We start from the raw sequence: 13,831 nt of genomic DNA on the forward strand, positions 1-13,831 counted from the left end.
GGGACTACAGGGACTACAGGATCTACAGGGACTACAGGGACTACAGGATCTACAGAAACTACAGGATCTACAGGAACTACAGGGACTACAGGGTCTACAGGAACTACAGGGACTACAGGGTCTACAGGGACTACAGGAACCACAGGATCTACAGGAACTACAGGGACTACAGGGTCTACAGGGACTACAGGAACCACAGGATCTACAGGAACTACAGGATCTACAAGAACCACAGGATCTACAGGAACTACGGGGACTACAGGAACTACAGGGACTACAGGGACTACAGTACCTACAGGATCTACAGGAACTACAGGATCTACAAGAACTACAGGATCTACAGGAACTACAGGGACTACAGGAACTACAGGGACTACAGGGACTACAGGGACTACAGTACCTACAGGATCTACAGGGACTACAGTACCTACAGGGACTACAGGGTCTACAGGGACTACAGGAACCACAGGATCTACAGGAACTACAGGATCTACAGGAACTACAGGATCTACAGGGACTACAGGGACTACAGTGACTACAGAATCTACAGGAACTACAGGATCTACAGGAACTACAGGATCTACAGGGACTACAGGGACTACAGGATCTACAGGGACTACAGGGACTACAGGATCTACAGGGACTACAGTACCTACAGGAACTACAGGAACTACAGGGACTACAGGGACTACAGGGTCTACAGGAAGTACAGGATCTACAGGGACTACAGGGACTACAGGATCTACAGGGACTACAGGGACTACAGTACCTACAGAATCTACAGGAACTACAGGATCTACAGGAACTACAGGATCTACAGGAACTACAGGATCTACAGGGACTACAGGGACTACAGGATCTACAGGGACTACAGGGACTACAGTACCTAGAGAATCTACAGGAACTACAGGATCTACAGGAACTACAGGATCTACAGGAACTACAGGGACTACAGGGTCTACAGGAACTACAGGATCTACAAGAACTACAGGATCTACAGGAACTACAGGGACTACAGGATCTACAGGAACTACAGGATCTACAGGAACTACAGGGAATACAGGATCTACAGGGTCTACAGGGACTTCAGGAACCACAGGATCTACAGGAACTACAGGATCTACAAGAACTACAGGATCTACAGGGACTACAGGGACTACAGGAACTACAGGGACTACAGGGACTACAGGGACTACAGTACCTACAGGATCTACAGGGACTACAGTACCTACAGGGACTACAGGGTCTACAGGGACTACAGGAACCACAGGATCTACAGGAACTACAGGATCTACAGGAACTACAGGATCTACAGGGACTACAGGGACTACAGTGACTACAGAATCTACAGGAACTACAGGATCTACAGGAACTACAGGATCTACAGGGACTACAGGGACTACAGGATCTACAGGGACTACAGGGACTACAGGATCTACAGGGACTACAGTACCTACAGGAACTACAGGAACTACAGGGACTACAGGGACTACAGGGTCTACAGGAAGTACAGGATCTACAGGGACTACAGGGACTACAGGATCTACAGGGACTACAGGGACTACAGTACCTACAGAATCTACAGGAACTACAGGATCTACAGGAACTACAGGATCTACAGGAACTACAGGATCTACAGGGACTACAGGGACTACAGGATCTACAGGGACTACAGGGACTACAGTACCTAGAGAATCTACAGGAACTACAGGATCTACAGGAACTACAGGATCTACAGGAACTACAGGGACTACAGGGTCTACAGGAACTACAGGATCTACAAGAACTACAGGATCTACAGGAACTACAGGGACTACAGGATCTACAGGAACTACAGGATCTACAGGAACTACAGGGAATACAGGATCTACAGGGACTACAGGGACTACAGGATCTACAGGGACTACAGTACCTACAGGATCTACAGGAACTACAGGATCTACAGGAACTACAGGATCTACAGGAACTACAGGGACTACACGATCTACAGGGACTACAGGATCTACAGGAACTACAGGGACTACAGGATCTACAGGAACTACAGGGACTACAGGATCTACAGGGACTACAGGGACTACAGGATCTACAGGAACTACAGGGACTACAGTACCTACAGGATCTACAGGAACTACAGGATCTATAGGAACTACAGAAACTACAGGAACTACATGATCTACAGAAACTACAGGATGTATAGGAACTACAGGGACTACAGGATCTACAGGAACTACAGGATCTACAGGAACTACAGAAATTACAGGAACTACAGTATCTACAGGAGCTACGGGAGCTACAGGAACTACAGAATCTACAGGAACTACAGGATCTATAGGAACTACAGAAACTACAGGAACTACATGATCTACAGAAACTACAGGATGTATAGGAACTACAGGGACTACAGGATCTACAGGAACTACAGGATCTACAGGAACTACAGAAATTACAGGAACTACAGTATCTACAGGAGCTACGGGAGCTACAGGAACTACAGAATCTACAGGAACTACAGGATCTATAGGAACTACAGAAACTACAGGAACTACATGATCTACAGAAACTACAGGATGTATAGGAAGTACAGGATTTACAGGAGCTTCACTATCTGACTGCGGGCTTTTCTCCCGACCATTAGTCCTTAACAACCACAGATGGGAGTTACATAACTGACAACAGCTACAGGACTGAAACCAGGTCCACTAACAGGAGGGAGTCTAAGACCAGCTCCTGACCTTGAACAACCATGTCCACTTACAGGAAGGGATCAAGATCAGGTTCGGACTTTGAACAATCAGATTCACTAACAGGAGAAAGTGTGAAACCAGCTCACTTCCTGGTGCTGAAGCTGAAATACACTCTCATTCATGCTGTCTTCACACACTCTGATTGTTCTGTGTTTTTCTAATGACAGCGTCGTGTTGACTTCCCGGATGAGCCCCCAAGGCCACACCAAACTGTGGAGTCTGCCAATGAGAAAGCAGAATACTCTCCAGTCGAGCTTCCAGTCCTAATGTGGGACAATTTTAGTTCATGTTTTTGAATCTGGTGAAGGCCAGTTAAAATAGGCCAAGGGCCACATTTGGCCCCCAGGCCATGGTTTGGACACTCCTGTCCTAAAGTGTCATTTTAACTGAAATGTTTTTTTTAAATGTTAGAGTAATGAGAAGGTGATGATGGCGTCAGTGTTGGTCCAGTAGAGTCCAGTAACCTCAGACTGGTGTGAGAGCATCTAGAGATTACAGCAGCCAGAGCCTGGAGCTGACCAGGCTCACAGCGCCCCCTACCTGTGAGCCTGTCCAGGCCTGTTCATTAGTTCAGGTTGATTGATTGATTGATCGATTGATTAGTTGATTCTCTCCGGTCTGGTTCATTGGCTCAGGTCGTGTCATGCACAGCTGCTCCAGAGCTCAGCTGACTGCAGCAGGAAGGCGGATTACCGCCGTCATTAGCGATGACACAGAGCGCCTCAGATCAACACGTGTGTGTGACTGTGTGAGGCGTACAGACAGCAGCTGTCAGGATCTCCTCAGGCTCAGCACCGTCTCTAAACTTGGCAGAGTTTTAATTATTCACAACGCTTCATGGCGCTGCGGCAGGGCAGGTAGATGAGGGGGGAGGGGCTACAACACCCTGACCATCTGCAGGGCCGCTGGCTGAGGCGCCACGCTGTCATAAAGAGGAAAGACACATCATGGAGGAGTGAGGTGCTCCCCTGATACCAGGAGGTTAGAGACTGGTCTGAGTTCTTCATCAGGGCCAGTTTAGGTCAAGGAGCTGTAAAAATACAGACAGGGTCCAGATCTCTCAGATTTAGAGGATGGACCGGTTTGGCTCCTTAGTCCTCTGACCTCTGAAGTTATACCTCCACAGTCACCCCTCGCAGTCTCACACCCACACGCTGGTGGAGGAGCTGGATCAGTCCGGGATCCACCGTCTCCTCCATGGATGCTGGGTCCATGTGTACTTCAGCTAAAACCAGGGACTGTTTCTGTGTTCAGCCTGCCTCTTTAAGAATGACATGTTCTGGGACCTGGTTCCAGAGTCCGGTGCCTTAGTTCTGGTGAGGAGAAACACATGAGGATGTCATGTGACCCCCTAAAGGGCCCTTTACCAGGTCCATCCACTGACAGCCCCCTCTAGAGAACACCTTTTATTTTGACCCTTGTAGGGCCTCCTTAAAAACACTTGGTCCACCATAGTGGTCCCGGAGTCAGGATGAACCTGTCTGAGCCAGGACAGGTTCATGATCCAGACTGATCCAGACCAGTCAAGACTGGTCTAGGCTTATCCAGACTGTTTCAGACTGGTCCAAATAGGTCCAGGCTGATCCAAACTGGTCCCGACTGGTCCAGCGTTCTCTCAGTGGAGGGTTACAAGGAAGCATCAATCTACCTCAGGTTACCCCCCCCCCCCACTCACCAGTACTGTGCTGCAGCCAGAGGACGGCTGTGATCCTGGGCAGCGCTGATGCTGAAGACTTAACCACGGTGGCGGCGGTGGTGGTGGAGATGGCGGGAATGAGTCCAGGTTGAGCCTGTTGGATCACCCGATGCCTCCCTGGCCCCAGGAACCTCTGCCCTCCAGCCAGCCCCTGTCCCGGCTCAGACGTGGCCCTCCCCGGCCCCCTGTCCCCTCCCTGCGCTGCGTTCGTATTCCTCAGAGACCAGCGGTTCTGGATGTGCGACACGGCTTCCTCCGCCACCATGCCGTCGCCCGCTGTCACATGCAGCGAGGCGTGGACCGTAAATTCCTGAGTGTCGTCAGCCCACAGGTCGGACACCCGGCACTCGTACACGCCCTCGTCCTCCTTCTTCACCTTGGACAGGCTGAGACGGTGAGAGATGGCGTTTCCCTGAACACGAACAGTCTGTGGACAGGAGCAGGAAAGACGGCATGAATACAATCTCAGGCTAATACATTCCTGTCTCCAAAATTTTCAATCAAAATCCCACATTTTTCAAATAAATCCCCATATTTTCCATGAAAAGACCTAGAAACTGAAATGCAAATCCCTCCAAAACTTCAAATCAGATACTACAAGGTATAAAAACATTCCCCAAAAGTTTCAGGAAAATTAAAAAAAAATTCAAAAGCAAATGACTAAAACTTCCAGTTAAATCCTGAATAGTCATTCAAACATTCTAAAGGAATGCATTTCTCAGTAGGGGATGGGGAAGTGTGATGTTCTCATGCAGAGTCTGAGGAGGTTCCTGTGATCGACAGCAGCTGGCTCCTGCTTCAGAGCCAGCTTCTTTCCTGGTTTCCTACAGTGTTTCCTAAAGTGCTGACTTGCTGTAAAATTATAGCTCAAGCTTCAGTCTGCAGACTTGCTACCGCTCAGTCAGATTGACCTCATCACATGACAGGAAGTAAACATCATCAGTGTGAGCTGGTGTGAGCGTGGACACTTACACTGATTTTATTGGCCGCCCTCGGACTGACCTATGAAGAAAAAAAGGATGTGAGCCAAACATCAGCGATTATCGTCTGGACGTCAACATTAACGGGACATTTTCATTTTCATCATGAAAGAGAGAGAACGCCTCAAGCAGAGCTGCAAAGACGCCATTCATCCTCACTCTCTTTGAGCGTGCGCCCTCCTTTCTGTGGTATTAGTTTAATGCCAAAGCTGTGACCGCCACCACCACTTTACCAGGATACACACTGGTCTGATTGCTGCTAGTTCAGTCTCACAGTGTCTGATGGAGGAAATGGTGCCGATACCATAACCATCTCTCCTGATGAGGACTCCTCATACACCATAGCCCTGGATCATAGAGACTTGTTCAGTCAGACTGGTCCTGGTCTTCTGGTATCAGTGAGAGGAACCTTCACCATGAGCTTTTCTACTGATGGGGACTTGTCTTAAACCCTAGCCCTGGATCAGAGGGACTTCTTCAGTCAGACTGGTCCTGACCAATAGGAGATGTTCATTCTATCCACAAATCATCAGGAGATGCCGCCTGCTCAACTCTTACACTGTAAAGACTTTAACCTGAAACATCACACCTGCTATAGGTGAACCAATCACACCTGCTACAGGTGAACCAATCACTCCTGCTATAGGTGAACCAATCACTCCTGCTACAGGTGAACCAATCACTCCTGCTACAGGTGAACCAATCACTCCTGCTACAGGTGAACCAATCACTCCTGCTACATGTGATCCAATCACTCCTGCTACATGTGAACCAATCACTCCTGCTACATGTGATCCAATCACTCCTGCTACAGGTGAACCAATCACTCCTGCTATAGGTGAACCAATCACTCCTGCTACAGGTGAACCAATCACTCCTGCTATAGGTGAACCAATCACTCCTGCTACAGGTGAACCAATCACTCCTGCTACAGGTGAACCAATCACTCCTGTTACAGGTGAACCAATTACTCCTGCTACAGGTGAACCAATCACTCCTGCTATAGGTGAACCAATCACTCCTGTTATAGGTGAACCAATCACTCCTGCTACAGGTGAACCAATCACTCCTGTTACAGGTGAACCAATCACTCCTGCTACAGGTGAACCAATCACTCCTGCTACAGGTGAACCAATCACTCCTGTTACAGGTGAACCAATCACTCCTGCTACAGGTGAACCAATCACTCCTGTTACAGGTGAACCAATCACTCCTGCTACAGGTGAACCAATCACTCCTGCTACAGGTGAACCAATCACTCCTGTTACAGGTGAACCAATCACTCCTGCTACAGGTGAACCAATCACTCCTGCTACAGGTGAACCAATCACTCCTGCTACAGGTGAACCAATCACTCCTGCTACAGGTGAACCAATCACTCCTGCTACAGGTGAACCAATCACTCCTGCTACAGGTGAACCAATCACTCCTGCTATAGGTGAACCAATCACTCCTGCTACAGGTGAACCAATCACTCCTGCTACAGGTGAACCAATCACTCCTGCTACAGGTGAACCAATCACTCCTGCTACAGGTGAACCAATCACTCCTGCTACAGGTGAACCAATCACTCCTGCTACAGGTGAACCAATCACTCCTGCTACAGGTGAACCAATCACTCCTGCTATAGGTGAACCAATCACTCCTGCTACAGGTGAACCAATCACTCCTGCTACAGGTGAACCAATCACTCCTGCTACAGGTGAACCAATCACTCCTGCTACAGGTGAACCAATTACTCCTGCTACAGGTGAACCAATCACTCCTGCTACAGGTGAACCAATCACTCCTGCTACAGGTGAACCAATCACTCCTGCTACAGGTGAACCAATCACTCCTGCTACAGGTGAACCAATCACTCCTGCTATAGGTGAACCAATCACTCCTGCTACAGGTGAACCAATCACTCCTGCTATAGGTGAACCAATCACTCCTGCTACAGGTGAACCAATCACTCCTGCTACAGGTGAACCAATCACTCCTGCTATAGATGAACCAATCACTCCTGCTACATGTGATCCAATCACTCCTGCTACATGTGATCCAATCACTCCTGCTACAGGTGAACCAATCACTCCTGCTACAGGTGAACCAATCACTCCTGCTATAGGTGAACCAATCACTCCTGCTACAGGTGAACCAATCACTCCTGCTATAGGTGAACCAATCACTCCTGCTACAGGTGAACCAATCACTCCTGCTACAGGTGAACCAATCACTCCTGCTATAGGTGAACCAATCACTCCTGCTACAGGTGAACCAATCACTCCTGCTATAGGTGAACCAATCACTCCTGCTACAGGTGAACCAATCACTCCTGCTACAGGTGAACCAATCACTCCTGCTATAGGTGAACCAATCACTCCTGCTACAGGTGAACCAATCACTCCTGCTACAGGTGAACCAATCACTCCTGCTACAGGTGAACCAATCACTCCTGCTACAGGTGAACCAATCACTCCTGTTACAGGTGAACCAATCACTCCTGCTACAGGTGAACCAATCACTCCTGCTATAGGTGAACCAATCACTCCTGCTACAGGTGAACCAATCACTCCTGCTACAGGTGAACCAATCACTCCTGCTACAGGTGAACCAATCACTCCTGCTACAGGTGAACCAATCACTCCTGCTACAGGTGAACCAATTACTCCTGCTACAGGTGAACCAATCACTCCTGCTACAGGTGAACCAATCACTCCTGCTACAGGTGAACCAATCACTCCTGCTACAGGTGAACCAATCACTCCTGCTATAGGTGAACCAATCACTCCTGTTACAGGTGAACCAATTACTCCTGCTACAGGTGAACCAATCACTCCTGCTATAGGTGAACCAATCACTCCTGCTACAGGTGAACCAATCACTCCTGCTACAGGTGAACCAATCACTCCTGCTACAGGTGAACCAATCACTCCTGCTACAGGTGAACCAATCACTCCTGCTACAGGTGAACCAATCAGTCCTGCTACAGGTGAACCAATCACTCCTGCTACAGGTGAACCAATCACTCCTGCTACAGGTGAACCAATCACTCCTGCTATAGGTGAACCAATCACTCCTGCTACAGGTGAACCAATCACTCCTGCTATAGGTGAACCAATCACTCCTGCTACAGGTGAACCAATCACTCCTGCTACAGGTGAACCAATCACTCCTGCTATAGATGAACCAATCACTCCTGCTACAGGTGAACCAATCACTCCTGCTACAGGTGAACCAATTACTCCTGCTACAGGTGAACCAATCACTCCTGCTACAGGTGAACCAATCACTCCTGCTATAGGTGAACCAATCACTCCTGCTACAGGTGAACCAATCACTCCTGCTATAGATGAACCAATCACTCCTGCTATAGGTGAACCAATCACTCCTGCTATAGGTGAACCAATCACTCCTGCTACAGGTGAACCAATCACTCCTGCTACAGGTGAACCAATCACTCCTGCTACAGGTGAACCAATCACTCCTGCTACAGGTGAACCAATCACTCCTGCTATAGGTGAACCAATCACTCCTGCAACAGGTGAACCAATCACTCCTGCTATAGATGAACCAATCACTCCTGCTACAGGTGAACCAATCACACCTGGTACAGGTGAACCAATCACTCCTGCTACAGGTGAACCAATCACTCCTGCTACAGGTGAACCAATCACTCCTGCTACAGGTGAACCAATCACTCCTACTACAGGTGTAATTCGCACACACAGGGGCAGATGATCTCCATGTTTGGACTGTCCCTGGTCCTGTCGGGACTTCTCTCTAGGATCTCCTCTGAGCTGTCAGAGTTTGTCGTTTGTCATACCTGTCTCATTCAGTCCCAGCAGGTATAGTTCCACTCTGGTGTCTCCACTGATATTTGTTGGTCAGGTTTTCTTTTCTATTAGTTCAATTTTTTTCTGATGTGTTGCTGCAATCAAATTCAAAATGGGCTAATATTTTCCTGAAAAGTTAAAATGTCTCAGTTTAACATCTGATCTGTTGTTTCTGTTCTATTGAGAATCAAATCTGGTTTATGAGATTATCAATCACTGACTTCTGTTTTTATTCACATTTTACACAGTGTCCCAACTTTTTTGGAAGTGGGGTTGTGGTGTAAATCCTTGGTGAGTAAGGACTTCTGTTTTAAGTATTCCAGTTGCAGTAAACGGTTTAAACCAGATTTAAGGTCATCAGAATCTCACAGACGTCCCTCAGCCAATCAGAGCGAGCGATGCTCAGGTCACATGTTAATACCATGTAAGGACTCGGTTTTTGTGTAGTCACCTTGTAGTCTCTGTTGGACACAGCACTGATCTGCAGCTCCTGGTTCAGGTCTTTAGGGACGTCCTGCTTCAGGTACCACCACTGGATCTCCAGAGACATGGGGGTGGCGCTGACTGCCTTAAAGGCGCAGGGCATCTCCACGTTGTCTCCCTCCCCCACGCTGACATCTTTAGGGACTTCAGTGAAGGCAGCTGTAGAGAGATTAATGAGAGGAAGCATTTTTCATCACAGTCCTATAGGCCCCATTAGTCCTGATTTATAGACTGGAACGCTTTTATTAGAGCGGCGTGACCTCTAATCCGCCGCCGCTTTATCTGATGGAATAATGGCGAGCAGGAAGCTTTGATGGAGCACAGCTGAGTTTGTCTTTACAGATCAGCTGTTCGCTTTCCACTGGCACATCCTCCTCATGCTCCCATCCACAGCAGCCATAATCCAGCTTTAGTTCTAACAGGGTTATTGAGAGCAGGATTATCAAACAGGATCACTGATTTAACAACATCACAGGAATTTAGCCGACTTTAACTCTGAACACATAAAATCAAACAATAGATGGAGATAAATGACGAATAAATTCATGTATAAGTCAATAAAAAGGAGTCTTGTTTTTAGTAACCCTTTAAGTTTGGTGATCCTGATCCTGATCCTGATCCTGCAAAGATAAACTGAGATCTGCACTGAATACTTCTGCATCATCAGGGGCCCGTTTAATAACCAGGAGGCCCCAGCAAAGGGTTAAGATGGGGCCCTTCACCATTTCACTTACAGCCATAATAGCAGGCGATCCCAGAGCCAGAGAACTACAGGACTAACCCAGATCTAGGTCTGGGAAGGGTGGTCAGAACCATAGCCTGATGGTGATACAGAAAATATAAAACAGATTTAAGAAGTTTCCATGAAAACAGCAGAATGGTCATTTCTGATATGATTCCAGTAAACATTCACACTGTAGTAAACCTGTTTGGTACCATGGCAACATAACAGGACTCCTAGAGGCCGTTGCCAGGGAAATTTTTGGTTGAAATGACCAAAACTCTTAGAACCTGTCTAAATAGCACACATAGCTAGGAAAAGTCACTTTAGTGAGGAGCGAGCGTTGTCCACGCTCGTATCGGGTCGTTCAGTGTTGTCATTCCAGAGTGTATGGCTGCAACCTGGAGACCTCTTGGATAGAGACCTCTGCCATACAGACCTCCAGGAGGAGACAGCAATGTCCTGTGCACATGCTCTAATTTTCAAAATAGAAGATCACGTCTGCTCGCACTGTATGTTTATTTATTATTGTTCATAAGCATTTTTTAATATAGAATGAAGAGGAAATACTTTCTATTTTTAAAATGAAAGATAACATCTGATCACTAAATACGTCTAACTTTCAAAGTAAAATGTCATGTCTGGTCGCATTGTATGATAGTTTTATCATTTATTTTTATATTTGTACTCCAGTTTAAATTAGGACATATTTATAATTTTCACAGAAAAAGATGGCGTTGGAGGAGCTGGAGCTTCTTCCTCCTGGACTTAGGTACAAAATACAAGCCTGTAAAAAAACAGTAAGATTTCCATCTTGATTTATCTTCCATGTTTCAACTATTGGATTTATTGTGATTTTATCTTGCTTTTGTGTTTACTTACCACATTTTCATCGATCCAGGTCAAAATCTTACTTCTATCTTACTTTTATTTTATAAATCACGAGTTTTGTCTTTTATTTGTGGCTACGCCTTTTAGCTTTGAACACTATGGTCACTTTTTCAGGTGTTGTCCTGTTGATTGTGTGTGGATGGAGGCTGGCTGTAAACTAGAGGTGTAAAGATAAACAGATATACTGTCTGCACCTCAGAAATGAAGCCACATGGACTTAATATGAAGGAGGGATAACTTTCAACATTTCTGCCTGTCTGTACGCTCTAGCAAAAAGAGATATAGGACAACGGCAGCATGTAAATTTCACCTGTGGAGACGGCAGTGCTAAAGTTTAGCTAAGATGCTAACACTATACATAGCCCAAATAAACGCTTTTCTGAATTAAAAACTCGGGGCCAGTCTTCAGTTATCACCCTAACCACAGCCCGTTTATTCACATACACACAAATATCATCCCAGATCACCTCTGACCCAGGAGACTTGCTGTTGTGAATGCCCGCGCAGGTGCTGAGATGGCATTATGCAATTTAATCGGATGCAAGAGGTCTGTATCCAGGAGGTCTCTTTCCAAGAGGTCTCCAGGCTGCAGCCATACCCCTCTCTTGTCATTAGGAGACGATCTATCCAAAGGGACAAGAGAACAACACTAGCAAAGATCTAGATGAGAAGACACAACATCAGTCAGTGCCACAAAGGATTCAAGTCCAACTAGACGCAGGAGCTGCCATGCTATGTTAAAGGCAAAGCAAAATCAACAATGAAACAACCAATAATCAAAATCAACCAATAACCTCTTATCACCATCAATCAAAATGTTTTCACAAACAAATAATGACCAAAGTACTAAGTACTGGGTCACTCACAAAGAGCTGTGCAAAAAAATCTCATTTTCTTGTTAAATGGATCTACAGTTTTACTGTAGAAGGCTCTGGTCTAAAGATTCTCCCTGAGTTAGACAGCAGCTTTGACTTTCCAGGAAGAGCATGGCTAAAAACCTCCATATGGACCGACACATCAACGACAATGCAAACTGAAACTAGTTCAGAGCCAATTCATCCAAAAAAAAAAAAAAAAAAAAAAAAAAGATGAATCTGAATATGAGGGTGAAACAAGGAGGTGAAGCTTTAGTCTATAAGGAGGAGGCTGGGGTGGAGGAGGTGAAGCTTGAGTCTATAAGGAGGAGGCTGGGGTGGAGGAGGTGGAGCTTTAGTCTATAAGGAGGAGGCTGGGGTGGAGGAGGTGGAGCTTTAGTCTATAAAGGAGGAGGCTGGGGTGGAGGAGGTGGAGCTTTAGTCTATAAGGAGGAGGCTGGGGTGGAGGAGGTGGAGCTTTAGTCTATAAGGAGGAGGCTGGGGTGGAGGAGGTGGAGCTTTAGTCTATAAGGAGGAGGCTGGGGTGGAGCTTTAGTCTATAAGGAGGAGGCTGGGGTGGAGCTTTAGTCTATAAGGAGGAGGCTGGGGTGGAGCTTTAGTCTATAAGGAGGAGGCTGGGGTGGAGGAGGTGGAGCTTTGCCAGCAGCAGTGTGGCCCATCAGCGTTAATGAAGCAGGGATTAGTGAGAAGTGTGACATATGTAAATATGCGGCTATGTTGAGAGAGACAGCTGTAATTGGATGTTGGAGGCAATGATTAGGATCAGCTGGATGTCAGCTGATAAAGGCTGGACAAATAACGACCATGTCCTACATAAACTTACATTTCATTTTGTTAAGAGAAGAAAACTCATCTTTAATTTTCAAACATATCATCTTGGGCCCCTGTATAATATTCCTTTGTCCTATGATGAGGGGCCCCTCTGTAATTCTGTCCCCTGTCCTATGATGAGGGGCCCATCCACAGTCCTAGAACCCATCCTTACCGTGGACACAGAGCATACAGGGCCAGTGGAGGAAGAAGCAGTACAGCAGCCTGGACAGTTTCCGTGTTTCCATGTCACAGGAGGTGGGGGCTCCTTACATGGACCTGAGACGGTCCGTTGACCTGGATGTGGACTCAGATAGCTCCAATCATGGGAGGACCAAGATCCGTCCTCAGTCAGGTATCATGTAGGATGCTGAGGTGATGTGGGTCATGGTGAATCCTACATGTGGATCAGAGAGTGGAAAAGAAAACCCAGAGAGCTTAAATCCGTCTGCCTTATTCCCACTGATCGTCGTCTGGATGTAGAAACAAACTTTGGACCCAGAAACCAGATCTTCATCATCTCCGGCTCCACTCCAGCACCCATCACATCCCCACTTCTCTGGGCCAGATCAGCCTCCCGTTTCCCCTCAAACAGCCGCTGCCGTGCCGCCCTCTCTGACGCAGAGCTCCAGCCCGTCTGCCTGATGTGGTCTGGAGAGACACATCTTCCTCCCTCTCTCTCTCTCTCATTCTCTGCTCTTTCACTCTGCCCTCCCTCTCTCTCTCCATCTCTCCCTCCCTCTCTCTCTCCCTATCGTTCTCTGCTCTCTCTCTCTCTGCCCTCCCTCTTTCACTCCAATGATAAAGACTCAT

At 47.1% G+C, this 13,831-nt stretch overlaps 1 protein-coding gene across 1 annotated transcript in view; it reads right to left on the reverse strand.

Moving 5' to 3' along the window:
- vstm2b (V-set and transmembrane domain containing 2B) overlaps positions 1-13,236 on the reverse strand; it is a 30,684-nt gene extending 17,448 nt beyond the window's left edge. Inside the window, exons 1-4 of the mRNA XM_041793012.1 lie at positions 13,194-13,236; positions 9,690-9,880; positions 5,413-5,442; positions 4,420-4,867 (exon numbers count right to left, since the gene is read on the reverse strand). Of these exons, the coding sequence (XP_041648946.1) occupies positions 4,420-4,867; positions 5,413-5,442; positions 9,690-9,880; positions 13,194-13,209 (685 nt within the window). The 5' untranslated portion in view covers positions 13,210-13,236. The remainder of the gene's footprint in view (positions 1-4,419; positions 4,868-5,412; positions 5,443-9,689; positions 9,881-13,193) is intronic.
- Positions 13,237-13,831: the final 595 nt, after the last annotated feature.

This window comes from Cheilinus undulatus, linkage group 1 (assembly GCF_018320785.1).
Source record: "Cheilinus undulatus linkage group 1, ASM1832078v1, whole genome shotgun sequence".
In the NCBI taxonomy this organism is placed as follows: domain Eukaryota; kingdom Metazoa; phylum Chordata; class Actinopteri; order Labriformes; family Labridae; genus Cheilinus; species Cheilinus undulatus.